Source organism: Metopolophium dirhodum, chromosome 9, assembly GCF_019925205.1.
Source record: "Metopolophium dirhodum isolate CAU chromosome 9, ASM1992520v1, whole genome shotgun sequence".
Classification (NCBI taxonomy): Eukaryota; Metazoa; Arthropoda; class Insecta; order Hemiptera; family Aphididae; genus Metopolophium; species Metopolophium dirhodum.
Window position 1 is genome coordinate 4673763 of NC_083568.1, and position 24497 is coordinate 4698259.

The following is a 24497-nucleotide window of genomic DNA, read 5'->3' on the forward strand; positions in this document are numbered from 1 at the left end:
CAGTAAAAAATCCTCAATTTTCAACTTCAAAATTTTTTCTGGTAGGAAAGTGTATTTAGTTGGTACTTGGTACATCATTTGGATGGGGCTGTTGGGGGTCAAAAGTAATAAATGTCCAGTAGGTACTTTTCTTAATAATTAGGAAAAACAAAAAAATTTATAAAATTGATTTTCCTCTTAAATATTTATAAAAATCATACCAAAATAATATGTGAATTATGCACTTGTGCTGTGAAGGTTGGGATCCGTAGCCTGAAGAGTAAGGAAGGCAGCTATAAGTTGATGTAATAGTGAGCGGATGATAGCACATTTCAATGGATTGATGAAGGCTTTTATTTCTTCTATTAGACTTATGATCATTGATTAGACAATGAGAAACTTTACCCCAATTCAAAAATCATATAATATAATGTATAAGTTATATAAATAAAATATAACAATAATGACTTTGTTTTGTCTGGTCCGTACTTATCAATCAATATATTATAACAAGAACTATAAATTCAATAATAAATTACATAAGCTATGAGGATTTTAATCTCAAAACTGGAAGTGTTGAGAACACTTAAAAAAAAATTGGAAAAATTTCCCATTTATATGTAGGAATAGGTGTTTCATAATTTGTATAATAGCTACTGTTAGAACACTAAACGTCTAGACTTGAAAAATAAATAATAACACTAAGTAGGTATACCTATATATGTATAACTAAATTAAGTTCCTATCTACACTTAATTCCATTGAGTATGGATAATAGATTATCTATTATGTAAATATGTAGGTTATTTAATGTTATATAGGTACTTATAATACGTTAAATACCTATTCATTTTATGTGGATAAAAGTGATATGAAACATACATCATTAAGATAATGCAGCTACATAATTATATACCAATCATTCATCATTCATCATGAGAATATTACGATGGTAACGTTAATAAAAATAAGGGTCATCTGTCAATGTCATTGTTATTAACTAGTAATTTTTTGTACACTTAAAATTAATTAATGTCGAACACTGGTTGTCCATACATTTGTTGAGTTGCTCTTATGATGGGGAACTTACATGTTGTTAATTGTTAGTTCTATTGATTCATATTCTCAGTTTTGACCATATTCGTATGATGATAACTGATTCGTGAAATATTGATACAATTACATTGTACATTGCACAATAAGAAAATAATTATAATTTATTTAGTTTGTTATTTTAGAGTTTAACACACTATGTTAAGTAGGTTAGATACTTGGTTACAATCTCCTAGACGGATTCATGAATATTTAACTAATTTAATTATAAGTATGAGTGTATTACACACAATTCAATTCTATGAAGGCTATGTACTGTATATATCAAACATATTAAAAAATATTGGACACTTTAAAGTTTGAAAGGTGTTTGCTGTTATATTACTCCACCACATTTGAATATTGTGATAACATATTTAAACTCTAAGCTCTAGAGCATACATGTTTACTTTCTTCTGATAATTTATGGAAGAATCTAAAGCACCAATTCACTTTTTTACGTTCTTAAATATACAGTGATTTACCAAACACACATAAAGACTATATTTTCAACTTCTTAAGTTGTTCTGTACTACTTAAAGAACTTGTAGCAATACAAACTTCTATTTTCAAAGATTACTCATTTAAATTTGGAATTAAGTACATTTATCAACATTTTCACAAAAGTTATCTACTTTAAATGTTACAATAAAAAAGGGTAAACAAGTTATTAAAATGTTTATACAAAGGACAATAGTCCTTAAAAATGATTTTACAAAAATATAAAATATATGTAATATTGGATCTATTATATATTATATATAGACCATTTTTATAAACCATAATTTATAAATGTTGGTTGTTGATAGATTAATATAAATTGCTAATCACTATAGCCCCTCTCTCTTAAAAAAATAAACATTCTTTAAGTAGCACAAAAAAATCTCAAGAATTTGAAAAAATGGTCTTTAAGTATATTTAAAAATTCCAATTAACAGATTTTAAATAACTGTATTATTGAAGAAAGAGGCGAGCATGCTTGGTAGATAACTTGTATATTACAAAATTGAAAAATATATTTCAATTTCAGATTTGTATATCATAAAATATTATATAACACAGTGATGAATATTGTATGTAAAAATTAGAGGTATCTCACTTTTATTATTTACCAGAATTAAAAATGTTTTCACTTGTTTGTTGTGAACATCTAAATAAGTTATAGTAAATTAACATACATTTATAATTTCTATTTTTCTCAATTAATAAATAAGTTAGCAAACAGAATAGTTATAGATAGTACCCAGTTTATGTATTTGACAAACTCAGTTTATAGGTATCAAGTTAAAATGTTTTTAGCATTTTATTAATTAATAAGACGTATAAACAAAAACAGAACTATTCAGTTAATAAAGTTAATTGTCAAATTTATTATGGTTTTTAGACATCATTAAAATAATTAAAACAAGCATAATACTACATCATTAATGATAGTAAGTAAAGTATAAAATTTGGCTTTAACATATAATCACGGTTACATTGGACACGGAATGCATGATAACACAGGTAATATTTAAGTACACAAAGTAGATAATGTCCATAAACAATCACAGTTAATTTCAACCTTAATATTAGTAACATATATTTAAATGATTGTTTTCATTTAAGCTAACTGTTTTTAACTATTGTCTATCATAGTATCATAATAAATGGTTTTTTTTTCATAAAAATACTATAGTAAAACTAAATAAATTGTTTAAGCCAACAAAAATAATAAAAACAAGAAAATCATAACAACCCTGAACTGTTATTGGCCTCGGAATCAAATAATTGAACAATGATAATTTAGTGAAATTTGGTAAATGGTTTGTAACCTGTAGGTACTAAATTTGAAATTCGTATAAGTATATAACTATGCCTAAGAAATATGTGAAAACGCAAAAAATGAGCGCACAATAATACTGTGTAAGGATAAAAGTGAACTAATTGCTGATACATTTTTATTGCTTTACACTGAATATTGCCTCTTCATTTTTTCACGCCCATAATTCTTTCAGCTACCCCTAAATAATAAACGGTTTGAGCGATTCCAAACAGTGGTGCAATCACTATCATTCGACATGCACCACCTCTGAAGAATGCCAAAGGACCTTCATTACGTAATGTTTTCCTAGAATATAATTAATATAATATTAAATAAATTGTTTAATAATTAAAATGTAATTATAAATATTATCTTACGTAAAACAGTCAACAACTCCTTTATATTCTAATTCGGCATCAGATTTTTTAATTGCCTGTAACCTAGTTTTAATTACATCAATTGGATTTACAGCTAAAGCAGCACTTGAACCAGCTACACATCCTGACACAAACGAGCACCAAAATACTGCATCACCTGATAATTAAAAAACATAAATTAGATTTTAAGTTCATGTGAGAAAAACAAAATATTTACCAGAACCATCCTTTTTACGTGGTCCTAAAGCATTTAGTCTAGCAAACATTGGAAAGTAAATTATGGAAAATGTTACATCACGCATTCCAGTAGCTCCCACACCGCGGTAGAGACCTAATAACCCTTTAGACGCAACTAATTCTCGTGCCAATGATGTAGCTGAAACTTTTGGCACAGTTTTTCCTTCTAAAAAAGTTAATAAAAAAAATAAACTATTTAAATTTAGGAAATGTCAAACACTAATTTTTAAGAACAAAAAAAAAACAAATAATTGAATATACCTAATTTAGCTTGTGCAGCAACTCGTCCTGCGTCTTGCATTTGAATTTTTAATAATTCCATCGGAGTGGTAACAACAATTTGAAAAAGCCCTGCACCTGCACCGGCTAACATTTCGCGTATTAACGTTAAAGGCTTCCTTAAAAAAAATTAGGGTTTATAACGTGTTTCTTCTGTTCTATTTGATAATTTTTAATATTATACATACCCAGGCGTTGCCAACCAATGTCGAAATTGATCATTAGCAGCTAATTTAATGGCTTTTTCAGGCGTAATTAATAAAATATTTACAGCAGATCCTCGATACATTCCAAAATATCCTTCTGCAGTATATGTCTTCCGAAATGCATCAAGCCTATAAATTAAATTAAAAATATTTAAATATTAAAAATATAATTATTATTACTTTGGTATAGTCTTACATTGATCTATACATGAAGGATCCATCAGGACCTGGTTTTTGATTTTGAAGTCTTGTTTTAACTAAATCCAGTGGGAAAACTATAGTTACTCCAATAATACCAGCTATTCCTCCATTTATTATTTTTGGTAATAATCTATAAATATACATTCTGTTATATGCACTATGTTTAAATAAATATTAAATTATAGAAATATCTACTAGAATTATTTGGTTCATATAGCAGGTACACATTTTCAATATTGACTATATTCTATAATCAATGGATAATTTCATTCAAAATTAATAAATGATTATGATTCAAATTTATTATTCAGTGAAACTTCCGTGTAATGAACTTTTATTTGACAACATTTTCCATTAAACAAAAAATCTTTAATCAAACCAAATTTATTCAATTCTATTTAACAACATTTTCTATAATACAATTTGTTTTTAATGCCCCAAGAGTATTCATAATATGGAAGTTTCACTATATTAATATAATAAGATACTAAGTACCTAAACTATACCTAGGTATATAAAATTATTTTATATTTATATTTTTCTTCATATTTAAAAAAAAAAAATATATTCCTTTAAAGTAATGAATATTAAATTATTTAAATCAAATTTAAATATTAATAAAACAGTACTCACGAAAAACGGTTTGAAGATGGAAGTTTTCTGAAAAAAATAAAATTATATTAATTTATTTGGTAGATATAACATCATAAAGTAAAACAATAAAGTAAATGAAATAAAAACATAAAATTGTACATTTAAATTAACAAGTAAGATAAGAATATTAAGACATATTTTAAAATTAACAATATTAGTTGGATGTCGAGCAATGTTGAACATTTTCAAGTTCTTTCAATTTTTCAAATTTTTTTTTCTACAGGAGTTAGGTAGGTACACCATATACAAATACGAGTAGAGGTAGGCATAGGCCGTAGTCACAATATGTAATAAATAATACTAGTATTAAAAATTTGTGATTTTATGTGTTTAGTAATATTAATAAAAACCAAGATAAAAACTGTGATAATAACGATAGTGATTTATATTTATATATTTTTTTAAATTTATAACACCTACATTTTTAAGTAATAAAATATATTAAACAGTTAGTATTTTTATTTTATAAGTAAGTCGGTAAGCGTTTTGTGAACAAATGTTTAATTAACAAATGGCCTATAATTCAAAAAAAATTTTGAACATTTTTAGTTATTGGAAATGTTCATGCAATTTTACAGTTCTAGTTGGATGACATATAAAACTGAATGTATGAAATATACCTATAACTTCAATTCTTTAATTGTGTTAATAAAATATAGTACAGTTAGGCAACTGTGTTTTACTAAAATATAATAGAAAATTATCAAATAATGATCAATACTAAAAAAAAAGTTATTAAATTGACCTTGATAAAAATTATAAGAAAATAAAGTGAAATATTATTAGTCTTTATAATAGCAGTGCATTTGATATAAATAATACCATTTTAACATGCAAATGAGTAACAGGTGGTTACATATTTTCTCAAAACAATAACAATTCTACAAATTTGATGTTTTTTTTAAAATAAATAGTCCATGCTGACATTATTAATTAAATTCTATAAAACCCATTATATTACCAATCAAAGTAGAGAAATAAAATAACATGGCCATATGTTATGTTTCAGGGTAAGTAGGTTTAAGGTTATAGTAATATATTAGGATCTTACCTATATAATATAGAATTTTCTGGATAGCAATTATTGATATAAAATTATATACATTCCATAGACATTTCCAGTGGCAGATCCATTAATAATGGGGGGAGGGGGGATAATTAAAATCCAAAATATAAAAAATTAAATAGATTTAATAAGATTTAATTTAATAAGCTCAAGCCGCTCAATGTGTGTATATCCCCGTTATCCCCCACAGGACATTTCTCATCTAAATAGCTTGTGTTGTCACAAACAGATTCAAGTTTAATCATTAATTACCTAACCTATATTCAGCCTTATACAATAATTAAATTAACTAGGTAATTGTATCTATAACTTTATAGGGTCAAGGAATCCTCTTTAGAATTTTTTTTTGTAAATTTATTAGTATTTAGTTTTTAAATTATTTAAATAATTAATCAAACCTAACTTTTGCCATTAATATTGTCATTTGATATAACACAGTGATTGAAAAATTGGAATTTTTAATTATACAGTTAGTCATTAGACAAAAATTTCTAATTCTTAAGTTTTTTTGTACTAGGTATTTAAAGAGTGTCTTGTGGAGATTTTTCTTGGGAACTCTACCGTTTCAGAACTTTTTTATTATAAATTATTTAGTGGATAATTGTTTTGAAAATGTTAATGTAGGTACCTAATTCAAAATTTAAATGAGTACCTTGGGCCTAGTTGTTGAGTTGTTTAATTTTGTTTATACTAATAAACTATAATAAGAATTATGGTAATTGTAAATTTTAATAATTAGTACCTACCTAATAAGTTATCTATAAATATTTATAATTTATAAAAATGGTCTAAATAGATTAAATACTAGATATCATATAAGGTACCTATGATTATTTTATATTTTTGTAAAATTATTTTTAAGGTAATTTATAAGGATTTTTAATTATTATCCATAATATAAACATTGTTAACCGAGGACTGGGGTTATAACTGAAAAACTATTAGTTTGAAATTTGAATAAGGTACATAAAAATATTTAAAAAGTTATCCAATAAATAATTTACAGAGTAAGGTGGGTTTTATTTGAAAAACAAATGTTTCAATTGCCACAAAACACTCCTTAAATAATACGAAAAATCATAATTTTAATAAACCCATTATTGAATGAAAAAAAGTGGGCGAGCATGCTTGGTGTAACACAGTGTATAATTAACAAAAGTGTTAATTTAAATTAAATCAAATTAACTAGGAATAAAATAAATAATCAAAATAATTGTTATAGTAGATAAAAAAAAAAAAAGTAAAGGTCAATCTAGTAAAATTGATTCTATAAATACCAAAATTGATAATTTACTCGATAATTTCTGATGAGTTCACAATAAAAATTATGTACCTACCTATGGTTATATTTTTAATAATTTATAAATTATGACCAAATATTATAAAGAATTTATGATTTTTTAAGTAAAACATATTAAAAAATATTCTATTGTACCTACCTGTCTAACTATAACATTTTATATAAAAAATAAAGAAGTTTTTTAAATAATGCCCAATTGATTTACCAAATAAATGAGGTAGATAATAGATATTAATGCCTTGATGACGGTAAAGAATTTCTTTTCATCAAAATATTTGACAATAATCTTTAACATGAGATAAGGTAAGCTTGGGTAAACTTATATTTTAATGATTAATATTTAAATATTCAAGTGGTAAGACCCGAGGAGAATAGGTAGTTTTAATTTACCAGCCAATTCTAATATCCATTTATTTTCTAGCAAACATTTAACTCAAAAGGGTCTAACCTGACATCAGAATGTTAGTCGAATGCAAAAAATGTTCATATTAAATTATGATATTTCAATATTATGAGTAAAATTTTTTGTCACACTTTACAATGTCGACCATTCATATTTACATAATTAACGATTGAACTGTAAAGTGTTTGCGACGGATCACAGGAATGAATGTAGGCGTTGTACATATACAAGAAGAATATTATTGTACTACGTACGTGGGTTAAGTGACAATACCACTATAATAGTCACTCGATAACACCCACCCACGTAAACGTTTATTGTTTAATATTCACGACTCGTAACAATATCGGTTTTAAAATTGGTAATCGAGTAATCTTAAGCATAATATATGACATAACGACGAACATCGAATATTTTAATATAGGTGCAAAAGACTACTCACGTTACTTCCGATTGCAGGGCATTAGACGCCATGGCGAGTTAGGACTTTGGCAGACGTCGATCAGCTGCACGTCACGTACCGCGTTCGGATGGATCGTGACTGTCGTAGTGTCGTCGTCGTTGTAGTGTCTTCGTGGACATGGATCACGAGCCAACGAGCTGACAGCTATAAGAGCCGCGTCGGGCGACAGACTACTGACTAAAGTACTAAACTAACGTAACCACAAACCGGCGAACCGCCTTCGGCCGAAACGAGTGGGTGCCGACTGCGTTCGCGGTGTGAACAGGAGCGGCGAGGAAAAGAAACGATAAACTATAGTAAAACACTAATTATTGTTCGTTTGTCCGTCGGCGCTGTGCTCGGCAATCGATATGCTTGTGTGCAAATAGTTTGTTACGCAATGATAAAACGTACAAACTACAAATTACCTATTACAATAATATGACAATGATGTAGGTACACGGCACGCGTTCTCCGACAGAACGGATAACCCGCCGCCGGTTCCACCACCTAAACACGTCGGATTAGACGAAAAATTCTATTCTATATTTCTGTGGACGGATCGCGGTCCAAGGCCGCGGCTAATTATATAATTGTTACGAAATCGTAGATTAAAGAGCGTGCAAACTGCAAGTGCAACGAGACGATGCATAAAGAATAAACTGAAAATGAATTATCATAGTCTATAATCATTGATATTTAATCAATGCTATAATCACGGAATAGATGAATTTCGGCTATTCTCCGCCATAATGTTCTAGCTCGGATTTACTGTCTTATAGCACGCTCTAGTGGTAACGTTTAACGTTTTGTTATGAGCAAATTTCGAATTTATTGCATGATAATTCATTCCATTGAGTTCAATGCTCGTAATTTACAAAAAAAGTAAGTAGGATAAGAAGTTCTGATTTCACCAACACGTTAACCGTAAAAATACTAAATTTAAAAACAAAAATTCCAGTGAACGTATTTTCTTAGTATTTTGAACTCAAAAAAAAATATTTTTCCAAAAAAAGAGAATATTCTGAAGTTTTTTGACAATTACTTAAAAAATTTAGTTTGAGCGATTCTCTACCAAATTACAATTTGTAATCGTATTATATCATAATTAATAATGTATCAATAATATTCTATACTTTGATAATATTAGTATTTATTATTAATAAATTATTGTACCTAGTCTGTGCAAATAATAAAACATAGGAAGTATACTATTTTTTTCGAGACAAACAAATAAAAACAATAAATATATATGACAGCTAATAAATCAAATTTATTTTGCAAAAATGTAGATAATGTTACAAAAGAAAAATCAGTCTCGACTTAAATCTATCTATATAATACTATTTACAATCAGAATGTAGGAAGCAGTTCACAATAGTACCTTTTTACAAAATATTTAATACAATTATAAATCGATAAATGAATCAATCGACTTCTTCGACGGTAGGTCCTCCGGAGCCGGGCCCAGGGAAACCATGAGCACCGGGATGAGACGCATCACCGGCTTGTCCTGCACCGTGTATCTTCATCATTAGAGCCGAGCAGCTCTTTTGGATTTCCTTTAGTTTGTACTCGTACTCTTCTTTGTCTGCCAACTGATTGTTGTCCAACCACTGAATGACAGCGTCGCATTCCCGTTTTCCGGTGTTCTTCTCGGACTCGGTCAGCTTGTCACCGGCATCGTCCAACGCTTGTTTAGCACCATACACGTAGCTCTCCAACTGGTTCTTGGCCGCGATCTTAACTTTTTGTCGTTCGTCCTCTTCTTTGTACCGTTCGGCTTCGCTGAGCATACGATCGATTTCGGCCTGAGACAGTCGGCCCTTGTCGTTCTTGATGACGATGTTCTTGGAGCGGCCAGAGCTGTTGTCCTTGGCCGACACGTTCAAAATACCGTTGGCGTCCATATCGAAAGTCACCTCGATCTTAGGTGTACCTCTGGGCGCCGGAGGTATGCCGGTTAGGTCGAATGTGCCCAACAGGTTGTTGTCCTTGGTCATGGCCCTTTCCCCTTCGAACACCTGGATGGTGACGGCCGGTTGGTTGTCCGCGTACGTGGTGAACGTTTGTGTTTGTTTGCACGGAATGGTTGAATTACGCTCGACGATTTTGGTCATCACGCCGCCCGCGGTCTCGATGCCCAGTGACAGAGGAGTGACGTCCACGAGCAACACGTCTTGAATCGCAGAACTCGTGTCACCGCTGAGAATGGCCGCCTGTACCGCGGCGCCGTACGCTACTGCCTCGTCGGGGTTGATGGACAAGTTGAGGGGTTTGCCGCAGAAATAGTTTTGCAGGAGACTCTGGATCTTCGGGATCCTCGTCGAACCGCCCACGAGCACCACGTCGTGTATGTCTCCCTTGTCCAACTTGGCGTCCGTTAATGCCTTCTCCACCGGCTGCAGGGTCGATCTGAACAGATCTGCGCACAGCTCCTCGAAACGGGCTCGGGACACTCGGGTGTAGAAATCGATGCCTTCCATCAGAGCGTCGATCTCTATGGTGGCCTCCGAACTGGACGACAGGGTCCTCTTGGCCCGTTCCGCGGCCGTCCTCAACCGTCTCAGCGCTCTCGGATTGGCGTGCACGTCTTTTTTCGATTTCCTCTTGAACTCTTCTGCCAAATGAGACACCAGCCGGTTGTCGAAGTCTTCGCCGCCCAAGTGCGTATCACCCGCCGTCGACTTCACTTCGAATATCGAACCTTCGTCGATCTGCAGAACGGACACATCGAACGTGCCACCGCCCAGGTCGAAAATCAACACGTTTCTCTCACCTTTCAGGTTCTTGTCCAGACCGTACGCCAAAGCCGCAGCTGTCGGTTCGTTGATTATTCGCATCACGTTCAGACCAGCTATGGCGCCCGCGTCCTTGGTCGCTTGTCTCTGCGAGTCGTTGAAGTACGCCGGCACCGTGATCACGGCGTCCGTCACTGCACGGCCCAGGTACGCTTCCGCGGTCTCCTTCATTTTCGTCAGCACCATTGAACTGATTTCTTCCGGCGCGAATACCTTCCGTTCACCCTTGAATTCCACTTGGATCTTGGGCTTACCGAAATCGTCGACCACTTTGAACGGCCAGTGTTTAATGTCCGCTTGCGTCTTGTCGTCATCGAATCGACGACCGATCAACCGTTTGGCGTCGAACACCGTATTGACTGGGTTCATTGCCACCTGGTTCTTGGCCGCGTCGCCGATCAACCGTTCGGTGTCGGTGAACGCCACATAGCTCGGCGTGGTTCTGTTTCCTTGATCGTTGGCGATGACCTCTACCTTTCCGTGTTGCCAGATACCCACACAAGAATAGGTGGTACCCAGGTCGATACCAATCGCTGTTCTTCCAACCATTTCGGCGATATAGTTTTCAACTTTGGTCACACGCACAGTTAATACGAAAATAAATTATAAGAATAAATAACGCTTATAATTTAAATTTAAAAAGTCACTTGTGAATTAAATAATCAATAATAATTATTATAATAATCAATAACAACACCGAAAGTCAAACGAGACAGTATAATATATAACAGGAATGTTTCGTTCAACGAATAGCACTGTTACCGCTTTGAATTCAAACTGATGCCGGGCAACGCGCGTCTAGCGTTTATATATGCGACCGTATGTTCGAGAAGGTTCGATACGTTTCGCGAGCGGCGAGCTCTGCCGTGACCGCCGCGCTGTCTGCCTGCTGTCTCCCTACTTTACCATTATACCTATAACGCAGTGTAGTCAGTAATTTTAGTTTTCACTGTATATATACATATGACTTATAAATATAATACAACAATGATGTTATAGAACATTCGAGAATTTTCTCCGTCTTTCTCGTTCATTCTTATTTTCATTATACCTACGTTTGCTCTACGTACCAAGTCTCAATATTAGATTCCTATGACGCAATGTAGTCAGTAATTTTAGTAGTCACTATATACCATATAAATATAATACAACAATCGAAACACATACATAGAACATTCGAGAATTTTCTCCGTCTTTCTCGTTATTGTTATTTTTATTACGTTTGCAACAAAGTCTCATTATTAGATTCTGAGCGTAGCAATGAATGTATATTGATTTTACAATGATGTGTTTTTATTTTTTTGTATCAATATTTTTTGATTTGTGTTTGTCCCCAACTATCGGCATAAGCGCAATTGGGGGGGGGGGGGACTCATAGGGACCTTTTATACAAAAAATAGTATTTTAATCGAAGCATTAAATTCCTTAATAATTATTAAATTATCTTATACAGTAAACGTTTGAAGGAATTATTTTATAAAGTTCAAAGAACGATTCATTATTCACGTGTTTTACATAGTAGATAGTCGGATCCACATCCACCCACAGAACATAATATATAGGTTTAATAATAAGTAGTATAACAAATGGTAATTACATGCATCATTGGTATTAATAATGACATTTCAATGTGTCAAGAATATAGTTGACACTCAATAGTATTGTTTTTTTTTTTATAAATTTCCATTTCAAGTCCGACGGTTACAATTATAATATAATATATTTGAGTACCTATACTTACCGAAATGTTTTAATTTGTTTTGGTAAAAATGTTTTTCATTTTAATAAATATGGTAGATGTATAGTTATAATATAGTTATAAGTAGTAGTATAGTAATATAGTTATATAGTAATAACCAAAGATAAATGAACTTTCCAATGAACGTTTATATTAGAAATTCCTATGCGCCATAAATGTTCGACATATATCAACTCTATAGGTATTATGCACAAGAATATTTAGAGTTTTATTTTATCTAAAATTATTGTCAATAAAAAATTGTTTGCTGGTTCAAAATTTAATACAACGTTTCTCATAAGTTGTTTTTAGTGGAAATTATAAAAATCGACATTAATTTTTTATGGGCGTCTAAAGTGAATATGTTGTAAAAATTCATAAAAATCGCGAAAATTGGAAAATTATTTCGAATTAGAAATTGATAAAAACGTTTCGGATTTGAACATTTTATGCGAAATCTCACTTAAAATGTCTTACATTTATCAGTTTACCGGAAAGTCAAATTATTTTTATACGAACGTTGGAAAGTTTGAAGTTATATAATATATTACCGTAATAGTGTATACCGTCAATGATGACTAGCACTAGATATTAGATACATGTTATGCAATGTACTCGTAGCACGAGCTAGATATCAGGAAAGTTCAAAGAGTAGTTTGAACCACGTTTGGTTTATACCAAGTGCTATATACCCAATCCACCACAAATAAATTCTCCATCTTGGTCGATTTAGTTCGCAAAGTTACCCAAATTTATCTTTAAACTGAGATACCTAGATAGGTACACCAAAACCAAGATACACTTACATAATCTAAATTTTGTATTTTTTCATAAGGCGGGCGAAACCGGGTTATAGGTACAACTAAAATTGGATGTTGGTTTATCCGAAGTTAATAGCATCAAAAAAATGACCGTGTTCAATAAAAGTTATTTCAATAGATTATTACTTGAAACTTGGAGGGTGTAGCTTGATTTATCAACTCATATAGGCTTCAGATAGGTAAAGGGTAGATCTCACATGATTTTTTTCTTTTTTTGTCAATCTAAATTCGAAATGGTTGCAATTTGTTACATATATTAATATTAAAATTAGATGAAATATGGTTTATACATTTTGTACAAATATATTTATTAAAAATACAAATATTTGGCCTGGACAACATCGGGCCGGACAGCTATTGTAATATAATACAAATGTCATATTTTATTATTTGTTTTAATATAATAACACTAATTAATAATGTCTTTACTCTTTTAAGTACCCATGTGAGAAACCTGTGTAAAATTAGGTATAACTAATAATTATTAACTATTATATGCGTGAGAAAATAATATTTTTAGAGTTACAATAAGGTATGTCTGTATTTCATTCTTGCTAGCAGGTAAGAGCCCTGGTCTAGAAATGTTCATATGATGAGCACCTTATTATCAAGTTGCGCCACTGCATCGCTCGCTCAGAACCTAAAATAGAAAATTAAAAACCTCTTAAATAGCCATTTGAAAAATATACATTATATAATATGAAAGATGCTCATAAAAAGATTTTCCCTCATTTTTTGTCATTTTTTTTTTTTTATTATTAAGAAAAGAACTTATTTTTTTGCAATTTCGTTCTTTAAAATAGTACCAACTAGATGCAACTTGATCAGAAATCATCCCCAATGTTGAAGATCAAAGCATTTTTTCTACTATAAAACGCAATATATATACCACAACACGTACACAAAAAACAATAATTGTAAAATCGCAATACGCATTGGTCGTTCCGTTCGGAATCTAAAAACCTTACCTATAAAAGTATAAAACGACTAACGAGTATTTACGACAGTATAATACAATGCTAATGCAGATCGATATATTATAAATCCTCGTTAAAATATTATAATACAATTATTATAGTATACCTCTGCGTAAGTATACAGTAAGAGTTGGAATACCAATAATAATAATAATAGCGTATTGGTGATTGGAAAAATAAACGGGCCCGAAATGCAGCTGATGCCGGTCGATTAATAAGGTGATGGCGTACTCGCTGGCTACTAATAAACGATGTTTGTTTTAAATCATCGTCGACGGCCCAGGAAGAAATTCGGAATCGGCACATTTGCAATTCTGACACCTATACGCGGACAAAAAATCCTGTAAAACATGGCTGCATCGCATAATAACGAAATGACAATGGAATCAACCATCAAGCACATCTTGGACAAGATCATCAGCAACGTCGAATACGAAATGATGGAAGAAGAACTGAGCAGATTCGACGACATCGACAAGGAACCGACCATCGGGGATTTAGAGGGACTTTTGTTCTATGCGACACGGTTCGCCGGCGACGACTACGTTCCGTACAACGTCATTCAACCGGCCGACAATTCTTGCAAAACGGCAGAACCGGTTGAAACGATCGGAGACGACGTGGTGGTCGCGCCGACGGCGCAGGAAACCGCGGAAAAGGAGCGAAGTGGCGATGCGGGGGACGCCACGCCAGCCAGGGGACTAGAAGTCAGGAATAGTTTTGGAAACTTGATCGGTTGGCTGGACCCGGGGGTCAAAACAGAAATACGCGCAGCTCCGCGCAGTGGAACGGCGAGAGTTGTCTCCTCTGCGTGGAGAGGTATAACGAAAGCCACACGCGTGTTGTGTTGTTCTCCCCCGAAGTGAAACCGTCCGAAAGTTTCCCCCCTGGCCGAGGGCAGCGGACAAGGCGAGGCGACGTGGGGTCGAGGTAATAGGTACGTGACAGTGCACATTTGGGTGGTGATCGGCGGTAAGTCACCGATACACGTTCTCCGGCCATCCTGCGGTAGCGCGACGGGATCGCGGACGTTGCGCGCTCGAGGTCGCCGAGACACGCGAGACCCTCTGGCGGCGCGGCGGGCGCCCGGCTGCTTCGGTCCGGGAGCGACGACGACACGACGACGGAGGCTAGCAGTACCGGCGCGGACAACGACGCCGTCCCCGACGGTACCTGCACAGTGACGAATGCAGTGCTGCACGAAGACGATTCGTGACGGCGGTGACGGAGACCTCAGAGCTCACGGCGGGTGAGTGACGGATGGCTTTAATTACAGGGTAGCTATAGGAACACCACGATAGTCTGCAGCGCCGGGCTCGAGGAAACTAAACGTTTCGCCTGGGGTTCGGTGGTGCGTGACTCCGTGGCCATCGGCTGCGGCAGACACCCCGGGGCCGACGGAGACGCCAGGGCGAAAACCACGGAGAGCATCAGGACAGCGGCGCGTTGCGACGCTGTCCGCAGATTCTCTCCCCTTTTCGCCCAGTGGTCCGATCCCGCGCCGGCCGAGTCGCACTGACGCCGATTCCACAGCTGCACCGAGATTATAGTCTTAGTCGCTACCTCGCTCCGAGCTTTCACCGTCGTCGCTGGCACCACAGTCGTCTTCAGCACCTGCAGCACCGTCAAGCAGCGCACGACATCCCGCACTAGCCTCTCGTCGCCAACCGCCGTCGCTCTCGCAGCCGTCGTGGCCGGACTTCGCCCGCTGCCATGCAGGTCGTCTTAGCGTCTCGAGCAAACGCGCCCGCGACTCTCGTCCGCCCCTCAGGACCGTCTGCGAGAACGGTGTAGAGGTGACCAGTGGCCATATACCAGTTACCAACATCATCACACCACCAACTCGCCATCACGTACCCCCCACATCGCCTCCTCTTGTCCGATGCCTTTTTTTTTCATTTAAATTATTAATTCTTGTTTTTTACTATACTTTTTTTGTATCACATAATATATTTCATTTTTTGGCGTTCAAAATTTTAAAGCACTAAGCATTCATTTTCCATCTTTCGTGAGATTATATAATAAAATTATTTCTTCTATACACAGTAAAACGTTGTTCCTTATTTTTCGTATTAAATAAGAGAACGATTTTATTTATTTCAACAGAATAATGCAGGCCCCACTGAACATGATCGTGTTCACATGGGATCCACAAAGAATATTAACCAACAATTTTTTTGTTACGTTACCGTTTAAATCTCAATGAAGAAAATATGAAATACATCATATGTAAGAGTATAAGCTTACCGGAGTGGTGACATTTTTTCTGCCCCCAAAATGTGATAAAGAAGAATAATGAATTTAAGAAAACACGCACACATTATTGTAAAATCAATCCATTCATCGCTCGGCTCAGAATTTAAAACAATAATAATAATAACTATAGTTTTTGTTATTGTTATTGTTGTATCAACACCACATTGTTTTTTTTCGTAATACGAGTACTATTATAGGTAGGTAGTAGGTACTGCACCGACCCGCCGAAATGATTTTCGATTGAAAATAAAATTTGGTATTAAAGCATCATACGATTTTGTTTCAACATATATAAAGAATTAATGATGTTATTAATTCGGACTTTCCACGACATATGTTAACTTAAAAAACAATTATAAAAGATAAAAACTAAAAATAATAAAATATTTGGGTAGTTTTAGTATAAACAACGATTTATTGAGTACCTACGTAGTTTTCCAGACGTTTTAAGAACTTGTATCATTTTTCTTATAATGCCAGCAAACACTGTAGCAAAAGGCAGGAGTAGAACAATCATTTTCCAAGCTAATTACTAAAACTAATAAAAAAATTACTGAAGAAACGCGTGTGGACGAGTGCGTTTATCTATAGTACCTATAGTAATTTCAGACATAGAAAAAGAACAAACTAAAAATCTAAATATTGAGAAAATAACTGACAATTCTGCCAAAGCAAAATCGATAAAAGATATTTCTTATAATAAAATATCTTAGATATTTATGTAATAATTATGTTAGATAAATTATTTATTATTTAAGATTACTCTTAAATGTTATATTACCTGTATGTTAAAATATGGTTATAAATTTATAATGCAATTTGATTTGTAGTAAAAAATATAATGGTATAATACTGTATTGTTTTTCAAGGGGGCCCCCAAATTTTCTCTTGCACCAGGACAAGATCCGGCACTGGCTCGTAGGCATGCCTGTGTGGCTGTGTACAAATATTATAATTATCATAACAAATAAGTAATCGCTATATTTTGCTTAAAATGTACTTAATGAACGACCTATAACCTAACCTGAATTGACATAATATATTAGAGGAATAAGAGTTGGAAAGCACGTTAATTGTTAGTAACGATTATAGATAAATCGATTTTACAAATTACAACGCAAATCCTTTCCTAATTATTGTATTAAAATTTACAAATACATTATTTAAACTCTTACATACATAACTGTTTACAACTTATAATAAGTACCTATAATAGGTACCTAAAAATAGAGTTCATCTAACAATTAACCAGTTAATAATACATTTTAGTTTTTTGATATGAATTGATTTACAAATTATGATTTATGTCTGAAAAAAACGCCCGGAGTTTACGTCATAACCTAGGAAATATTTTTAAATGCATCATTGTCTGAAAAGTTAGTAGTTAAATACTTGTTTAAAGTTCACAGGTTGAATGTATCAAAATCTTAGTTAGGTTAAAAATATATTGTTATAATAATATAATATACAACATCGACTTGTTTAGTTGTTTATTATATTCTCGTTTTTTTTTTTTTATTTTACGTCTGAATTGAAAATACATAATATATATTATATCAATTAAAAAGTAGAAGTATTTAAAATACTTTGTCCGAGTGCTTTTTTCAAAAATATCTAAAATAGGTACGTAGATATTTGAGTATTTATAAGTTTACTCAAGTTCTTTACGAGACTGAACTTATCACTGACGACTGACGCCTCGAGTCTTGAAGAGGCTATCGTTTTTTTCCGGGCTTACAGGTGAGAAATCACTGTTCGCCCACGCCGACAAGTGACAGCTGACACGCTGTGCCGTGTCTTTGCCACATTATTAACTGTGGAAAATAATATGTAAAATACTAAATTCTTAGACAATATCATATACGAGATAAATCCTAAAAATAAGCAAACGAGGCGACGAGCCAATACTGTGGTGGCGGCGTATTTACTATTTTCTTCTGGGAAGTATAAATATTAATGCCAACGTATTATAACTTATAGCTTATAGGTATAGGTGACTAAATATTAGTATATTACTATAAATTATAATACCATTATATATGTATATATGTCGAAAACCCTACGGGTCCAGTGGGTCCACTATATAATATGTGCCAACGTGGGCCATATTTTTTCATAAAACATGGTGTTTGTTTATTTATTTACCCGTACTGTTTATTGTTTACTGTAGGTACACCAATTGGTTAGATTAGGTACGCCTACCCATTTTTCAAAGGTACGTTATCTTACGTAAAAAAATGTCATGTTATTTAATTTCAATAATTAAGTAGATATTATTATTTATAAAGTCTCGGATACTAAAATTAAAAATTATATGAATTTTCAATTGTAACAAAATTTGCATACGACTCTAGACAAAATATTGTATACGTTGTATATACGTAATAACTGTATAAATGTGATTATTTTTAGGATTCCAGCAAAAACTACTCATGAGGAACATTGTATATTTGTATTATTGTATTAACTAATAGGTTATTAAACTTTTTGATCAAGAAAAAGTGTTAAAAAGAAAAATCCAAAAAACTTTTTTAAATGTCCTAAATTAGCCAAAATATTTTCAAAGTAAATAATATCCAGAAAATATATAATAAATAATATTATATTCTTGGAGAATATGTTATCGATTTTGAATTACAATTAAATAAGTACATTGATTTTGTCAATAACTATTTTTGCGTAAAAATGCCTGTTTGTATATAAATATAATTCAATATTATTTTATATAATTTGGTATTGGATGATTAATTACGTATTGTGCGCCAGTAAACTTATACTAATTATCGAGCACATACAAGTTATAAGCAGACAGACACTGAATAGGTATCACATAATTTTTGGACCGTTATGCCCCCATTGTGATTTTACAAAGCATCCAGTTTTCTAATTTATAAATTACAATATTTGCCTAAAGTTTTGATTGATACCGGCTTTAATTTTTGAAGTTTAATACTTTATTATAGATATAGAAATTCTTTTGAAACCAGGAAAATAATTATGGAGCACCCTGTATAAACATATAATGCCAAACTTTAAATATCAATATAAATTATTTTTGTAATTTTAAGTTCTTCAAAAGTTATGTAAAGACTAAAGAGCCCTGATTTAGCTAGTACATAATTAATGTTAGTACATTTAAATACTATGTAATACTTATACTATATTTTTTCCTTCTTTATTTTTGACCTTTATTATAGTTATAATATTGTATAGGTACTATACTTTTTTATATTCTAATATTAACTATTACATTATGTTATTATAAGTAAATTGTAATTGATAAGAACCACTCCCCCAGCACAGACTTAGCTTACATGGGGTGCTGCAGTTTAATTTATGTTAAGTGTATATTATATTATAATGTATCATCTGTTGTTTTTGCAAAATATATTATTATTATTATTATTATGTGTTTATTAAAATAAAATAACAAAGTATGTTTAAGATTCATGACATTTTAATATTAATCAAATTTTTTTTTTTTGAAAACTTGTTCTATTTATAATTATAATAAATTATATTCTAAACAAACAGTTGAATTATAATTTCTAAAATTAATAACATTAATAAACATAGTCTATTTCTGAATTTACAAATTATACATTGTACAATAATATGATTTAAAAAAATTATAAGTCTTCATGGTTGGTTACATTCCAATTAGTTGCCGAATTAATGCCATTATTTGCTGGACCAATTAGAGCTTTAGCAAAATTTGTGTTTGAAAAATATAAGTTAGCTACATTTAAAAGATCATCAATTTTTACATTCATAATTTGATTTCTGTGTTCTTGTCTAATTTGTTGGTCCATATCATTGAAAAACAATGCATTACCTTTTGACATTGGTGCAACCGGATGGTCTATTCCTTGAAATATGGCTAATTTTGCTTCATTCAGTTCTTCGATTGTTATCTTTTTATTATTTACCCAATTACAAGCGCCATCAAAGGCTTCAAATGTCTCAATTGGTTTAGGGTCTCGGTAGGAGAACATTTGAATGCTTCCAGACATACTCAGTGAAGCACCAGAACCATAAGCACCATTTTTTTCCCTCACTGTAGGCAATAAATATTTTGAGCTCATATACTTGCAAAGAACTTTAAGTGGAGCAAAATCCTTATGAGCATAATGAACACCCGGTAGAGCTTTTGCACAATAATTGACGGAAAATGGTAGCACATGATGGAAACACTTTACATTATTATCTTGTTTATCAATTTTATTATATTCATTTGACAGATCCCAATTTCCAGTAATTGTATTAAGAAAACTTTCCAGACCTTTGACTGCCGTGGAGTTATTGTCTACAATGGTCAATGAACATTTCATAGTATTTTTGTTCAATATTATTTCACTGATTTTTTCTAATTTTTTCATTATTGGTTTTAAATCATCAATTTGGGCGATTTTTTTCATGGTACTAATATATTGTAGTCCACCGTATGTTTCACGTTGAGCATCAATTGGATTGATGCCTGCAGTTGCACACAACATTGCATACATATGTCCACTACCTGAAATACTGTTGGCCAAACTACTTGCTTCTTCTTGTACAAGAGTTTTGAATCTGTTTTCATCTTCAAAAGTCACTTGTGTAAATATTTGCTTCCACAGATCAAACATTTCATCAACATTTTTGTCCAAACAATGCGAGTTTAGAATAACACTTTCTTTCATGTTGAATAAATTTCTAGGCGAATCTATAATGGATTGGGACACTTGTAAACCTCCAGTGGATCTCCTCACCAATTGGTCAAATTGCCTAAAGTCCATAGATTTGGTACCCATTCTGGTAACAACATTACAAAATAATGGAATGAGTGTCTTTAAATCATCAGATAAATGTGATGTGTTTATTAAACTTCTAAAATAAGTCACTTGATTAGTTGGTTGTGGAAATATAAATACTGGTGTGTTATCTATGTTTTCTCTTATAAGTGGCACAGAATCAGTTGTCTTTTTTAAATCGTTGATGCTCAAAGATGGTAAACATGTGACATCTTGTACTGCATCTTGCTGTTTCCGAAGCTCCAAACCTTGTTGATAAATGTTCTCTTTGTCTGCATCAGATAAAGGAGCCAGTTTTTCTTTTAGTAACTTTTCCTCATTCTCTTTTCTCAATTCTTCAAAGTTGTTTTCTGGTGACATAGTCATAACGAGTTTGTGATTATTATTCAACAAATACTTATCGACTAGCGATTGTAAATAATTAGGTTGATTAGATAATTTTTTCTTAAATTCATCTATCTTTTCACTGACACACATTGAATCTAAAATATTACCATCATGATTCCAAATAGGCAAAGTACCATACAATAATTGTAATCCAAAATTTGAAGTCTGGTGTCTCATAGACAGTTCAACGGAATGTAAAATATTATCAATGTCACGGTTATCAAAACCTTCCTTAATGACTGATTTAATCGTATCTTCATAAATTGATTCTACACGTTCGAAATCTGATATATTTAACCCCTGAAGCCCTACTGCAAAAAATGAGTCTCTCGTTTGATCTGTGAAGCCAGTTGCAGCACTGAAATCGGTGCCAATGTTTGGTTCTATGAGAGCTTTGTAAAACTTAGCATTAGGTCCATTTAATAATAATCTTGAAAGTATGGCTAGCTCAAAAGTTTCTTGTGTATTAGTGATATCACTCCAAAGGGTGCCAATACTTAAAGATGACTGTTTATCTTTAGGCACCATTGGATCTTCTCTACAAGCAACATGAGCACGTTTAGATGTTGCCCAACGTTTTTCATTTGGAACCTTTGTCTCGTCTTTAATAGATGGATCTGCTAAACAATCTTTTAAAAATGTATCATTCAAAAATCTAAGGTGATTTTCTAAGTTAAAATTTCCGTATGAATAGAAACGGCTATTACTTGGATGATAATATCTGTGGTGAAAAGCAACGAGATCGGAATGAGTTAAAGATGGTATAACATTAGGATCACCACCTGAGTTTATGCCGTATGTATTACTTGGTAAAATGTAGTTCAGAAAATGTTCATTGTAAATTTGTTGATTATCTGAATATACGCCTTTCATTTCATTGTAGACAACCCCTTTTATTTCTATTGGAGAACTCGTATCATCCACATCTTTATGTTCTAAACGCCAACCTTCTTGACGAAAATCAGATTCTCGTAGCATCGGATTGAACACAGCATCTAAATACACTGACATTAGGTTGTAGTAATCGGATTTATTTTCAGTACAGAATGGATAAAAGGTATAATCAGGTGCTGTCATGGCATTCATGAAATTTGCCATGGATCGATTGAGCATTTTAAAAAATGGATCACGACATGGAAATTTTCTACTCCCGCATAATGTAGTATGTTCAAGAATATGTGGCAATCCATTAGACTGCTTTGGTGTTGTACGGAATGCTACACTAAAAACATTGTTTGTGTCGTTTCTATCTATGTGCAGATAATCTGCCCCAGATTTCTGGTGTTCAAGACGCAGCGCAGTGAGTTGAAAGTCAGTAACAGGTCTGACTTCTTTAACAATAAAGCCTTCTACTACTTGCCCAACTTCAAAAATAGTGTCATTTGATGTTTTAGTTTTTAGAATGCTAAGGCCCCGAATATTTGCACGGTGTTTGTTTAGTGTTTTTGAAAGCCTAAGCATCTTGAACAATTAAGGTAACGCTGTAAAAAAAAAAAAAAAAATGTTTAAGCACTAATGTATTATAATAATGTTAAAATTAAAAATGTTATGTAATGTGTTTTAATAAGTATTTACTTTTATTCTATATATCATACATTTATACTTGTACAGTTTTGAATTCAGTTACGGATAATTCAAATTGTTTAATGTTTGTATGCTAAAATTTTTCATAAACGGACTTATAACCAGTGATTATCCCAACAAGTATCTGAACATGTCTATACTATTTTTACTAATGGATAATAAGAGGAAAATGTGTTAACACACACAAAAAATGTATATTACATTTTTTCTTAAAAACTAAAAAACATTTAAAAAAATCAATGAATTAAATAAGTTGACAAAGTATGCACCTCTAAGAAGCTAGATTACTTGTTCTTTAATTCTGACACAGCCATAATTCAAAAGTTTAACCCTTTCAAGAGTCTTGGAGTCCAGATAAGAACCAAATTGTATAATCAGTTTAGTCAGAAAGATCAACAGAGGTCATGTACCTACCGGCGCTTCCACATTAATGAGATTTGTTTTTATCATGAATAATTTGTGATTTTTAATGGAATTAAAATCTCGAGAGCAACGGCATATGACACACAGAACATAATACAAACCTAATCTAATTCTATGAGAACACCGCTGGATTTCACAATGATATATAATTAGTAATATGTGATATAAATAAATGTATTATAGGTACCATGGTTTATACATTAAGTATACTAGATATTACAAATATTGCATACTCCATAACAAATTACAATTTGACGTTATGATGAAATTGTCTTAAATAAATCATACTCACTTCTTAAAACGTATTTCCGATGGTAACTAAATTCTACCAAGTACTAATAATTCTATATTAATTTATTTAAACATGAAATCACTAGGTAATTGCTAATTTATAACTTTTTCTGTTATGACTACAAAATAGATAATTCAGTTATTTAATATTTTGTCATGTTAGTACTTTACTTTTGTAGAACGTCTATTATAAAGACGGTTTAATACAGCAAAAACCATTAACTAAAAAAATAGAGAACAGCAAGTTGATCTTGATTATTGATAGCTATATTATCGGCTATTCGGTTATCAGTATTAGGAATAGGAATCACGATTCAAGATAAGATCCTTAATATATTTTCTTCTTCCAAGTACTTACGAGAATATAAAGCCGCGTAAGAAAGCACAGA

At 32.4% G+C, this 24497-nt stretch overlaps 3 protein-coding genes across 3 annotated transcripts; all 3 read right to left on the reverse strand.

Annotated features, from left to right (window-relative positions):
• Positions 1 to 2417: 2417 nt before the first annotated feature.
• On the reverse strand, positions 2418 to 8707 carry LOC132952281 (mitochondrial glutamate carrier 1-like). Its single transcript, XM_061024539.1, has 8 exons — positions 8041 to 8707; positions 4809 to 4835; positions 4171 to 4305; positions 3957 to 4103; positions 3751 to 3887; positions 3470 to 3655; positions 3253 to 3409; positions 2418 to 3181 (listed from the first exon to the last, which is right to left on the reverse strand). The coding sequence occupies exons 1-8, from the start codon at positions 8070 to 8072 to the stop codon at positions 3040 to 3042; spliced, it is 963 nt and encodes a 320-aa protein (XP_060880522.1). The 5' UTR covers positions 8073 to 8707; the 3' UTR covers positions 2418 to 3039.
• A 582-nt stretch (positions 8708 to 9289) lies between these two features.
• LOC132952280 (heat shock protein 68-like) lies at positions 9290 to 11641 on the reverse strand. Its single transcript, XM_061024538.1, has one exon. It carries the CDS (start codon positions 11388 to 11390, stop codon positions 9468 to 9470), a length of 1923 nt encoding a protein of 640 aa, XP_060880521.1. The 5' UTR covers positions 11391 to 11641; the 3' UTR covers positions 9290 to 9467.
• An 8082-nt stretch (positions 11642 to 19723) lies between these two features.
• On the reverse strand, positions 19724 to 24363 carry LOC132952526 (presequence protease, mitochondrial). Its single transcript, XM_061024840.1, has 2 exons — positions 24110 to 24363; positions 19724 to 23291 (listed from the first exon to the last, which is right to left on the reverse strand). Exon 2 carries the CDS (start codon positions 23269 to 23271, stop codon positions 20263 to 20265), a length of 3009 nt encoding a protein of 1002 aa, XP_060880823.1. The 5' UTR covers positions 23272 to 23291; positions 24110 to 24363; the 3' UTR covers positions 19724 to 20262.
• Positions 24364 to 24497: the final 134 nt, after the last annotated feature.

Coding starts and splice junctions, on each gene's coding strand:
- LOC132952281 (XM_061024539.1), bottom strand. CDS start 8,072: ATGGCGTCTAATGCCCTGCAATCGGAAGTAAC. Junction 3,656..3,750: donor TGCTGCACAAGCTAAATTAG/GTATATTCAATT, acceptor TAACTTTTTTAG/AAGGAAAAACTGTGCCAAAA. Junction 3,410..3,469: donor ACGTAAAAAGGATGGTTCTG/GTAAATATTTTG, acceptor TTTAATTATCAG/GTGATGCAGTATTTTGGTGC.
- LOC132952280 (XM_061024538.1), bottom strand. CDS start 11,390: ATGGTTGGAAGAACAGCGATTGGTATCGACCTGGGTACCACCTATTCT.
- LOC132952526 (XM_061024840.1), bottom strand. CDS start 23,271: ATGCTTAGGCTTTCAAAAACACTAAACAAACACCGTGCAAATATTCGG.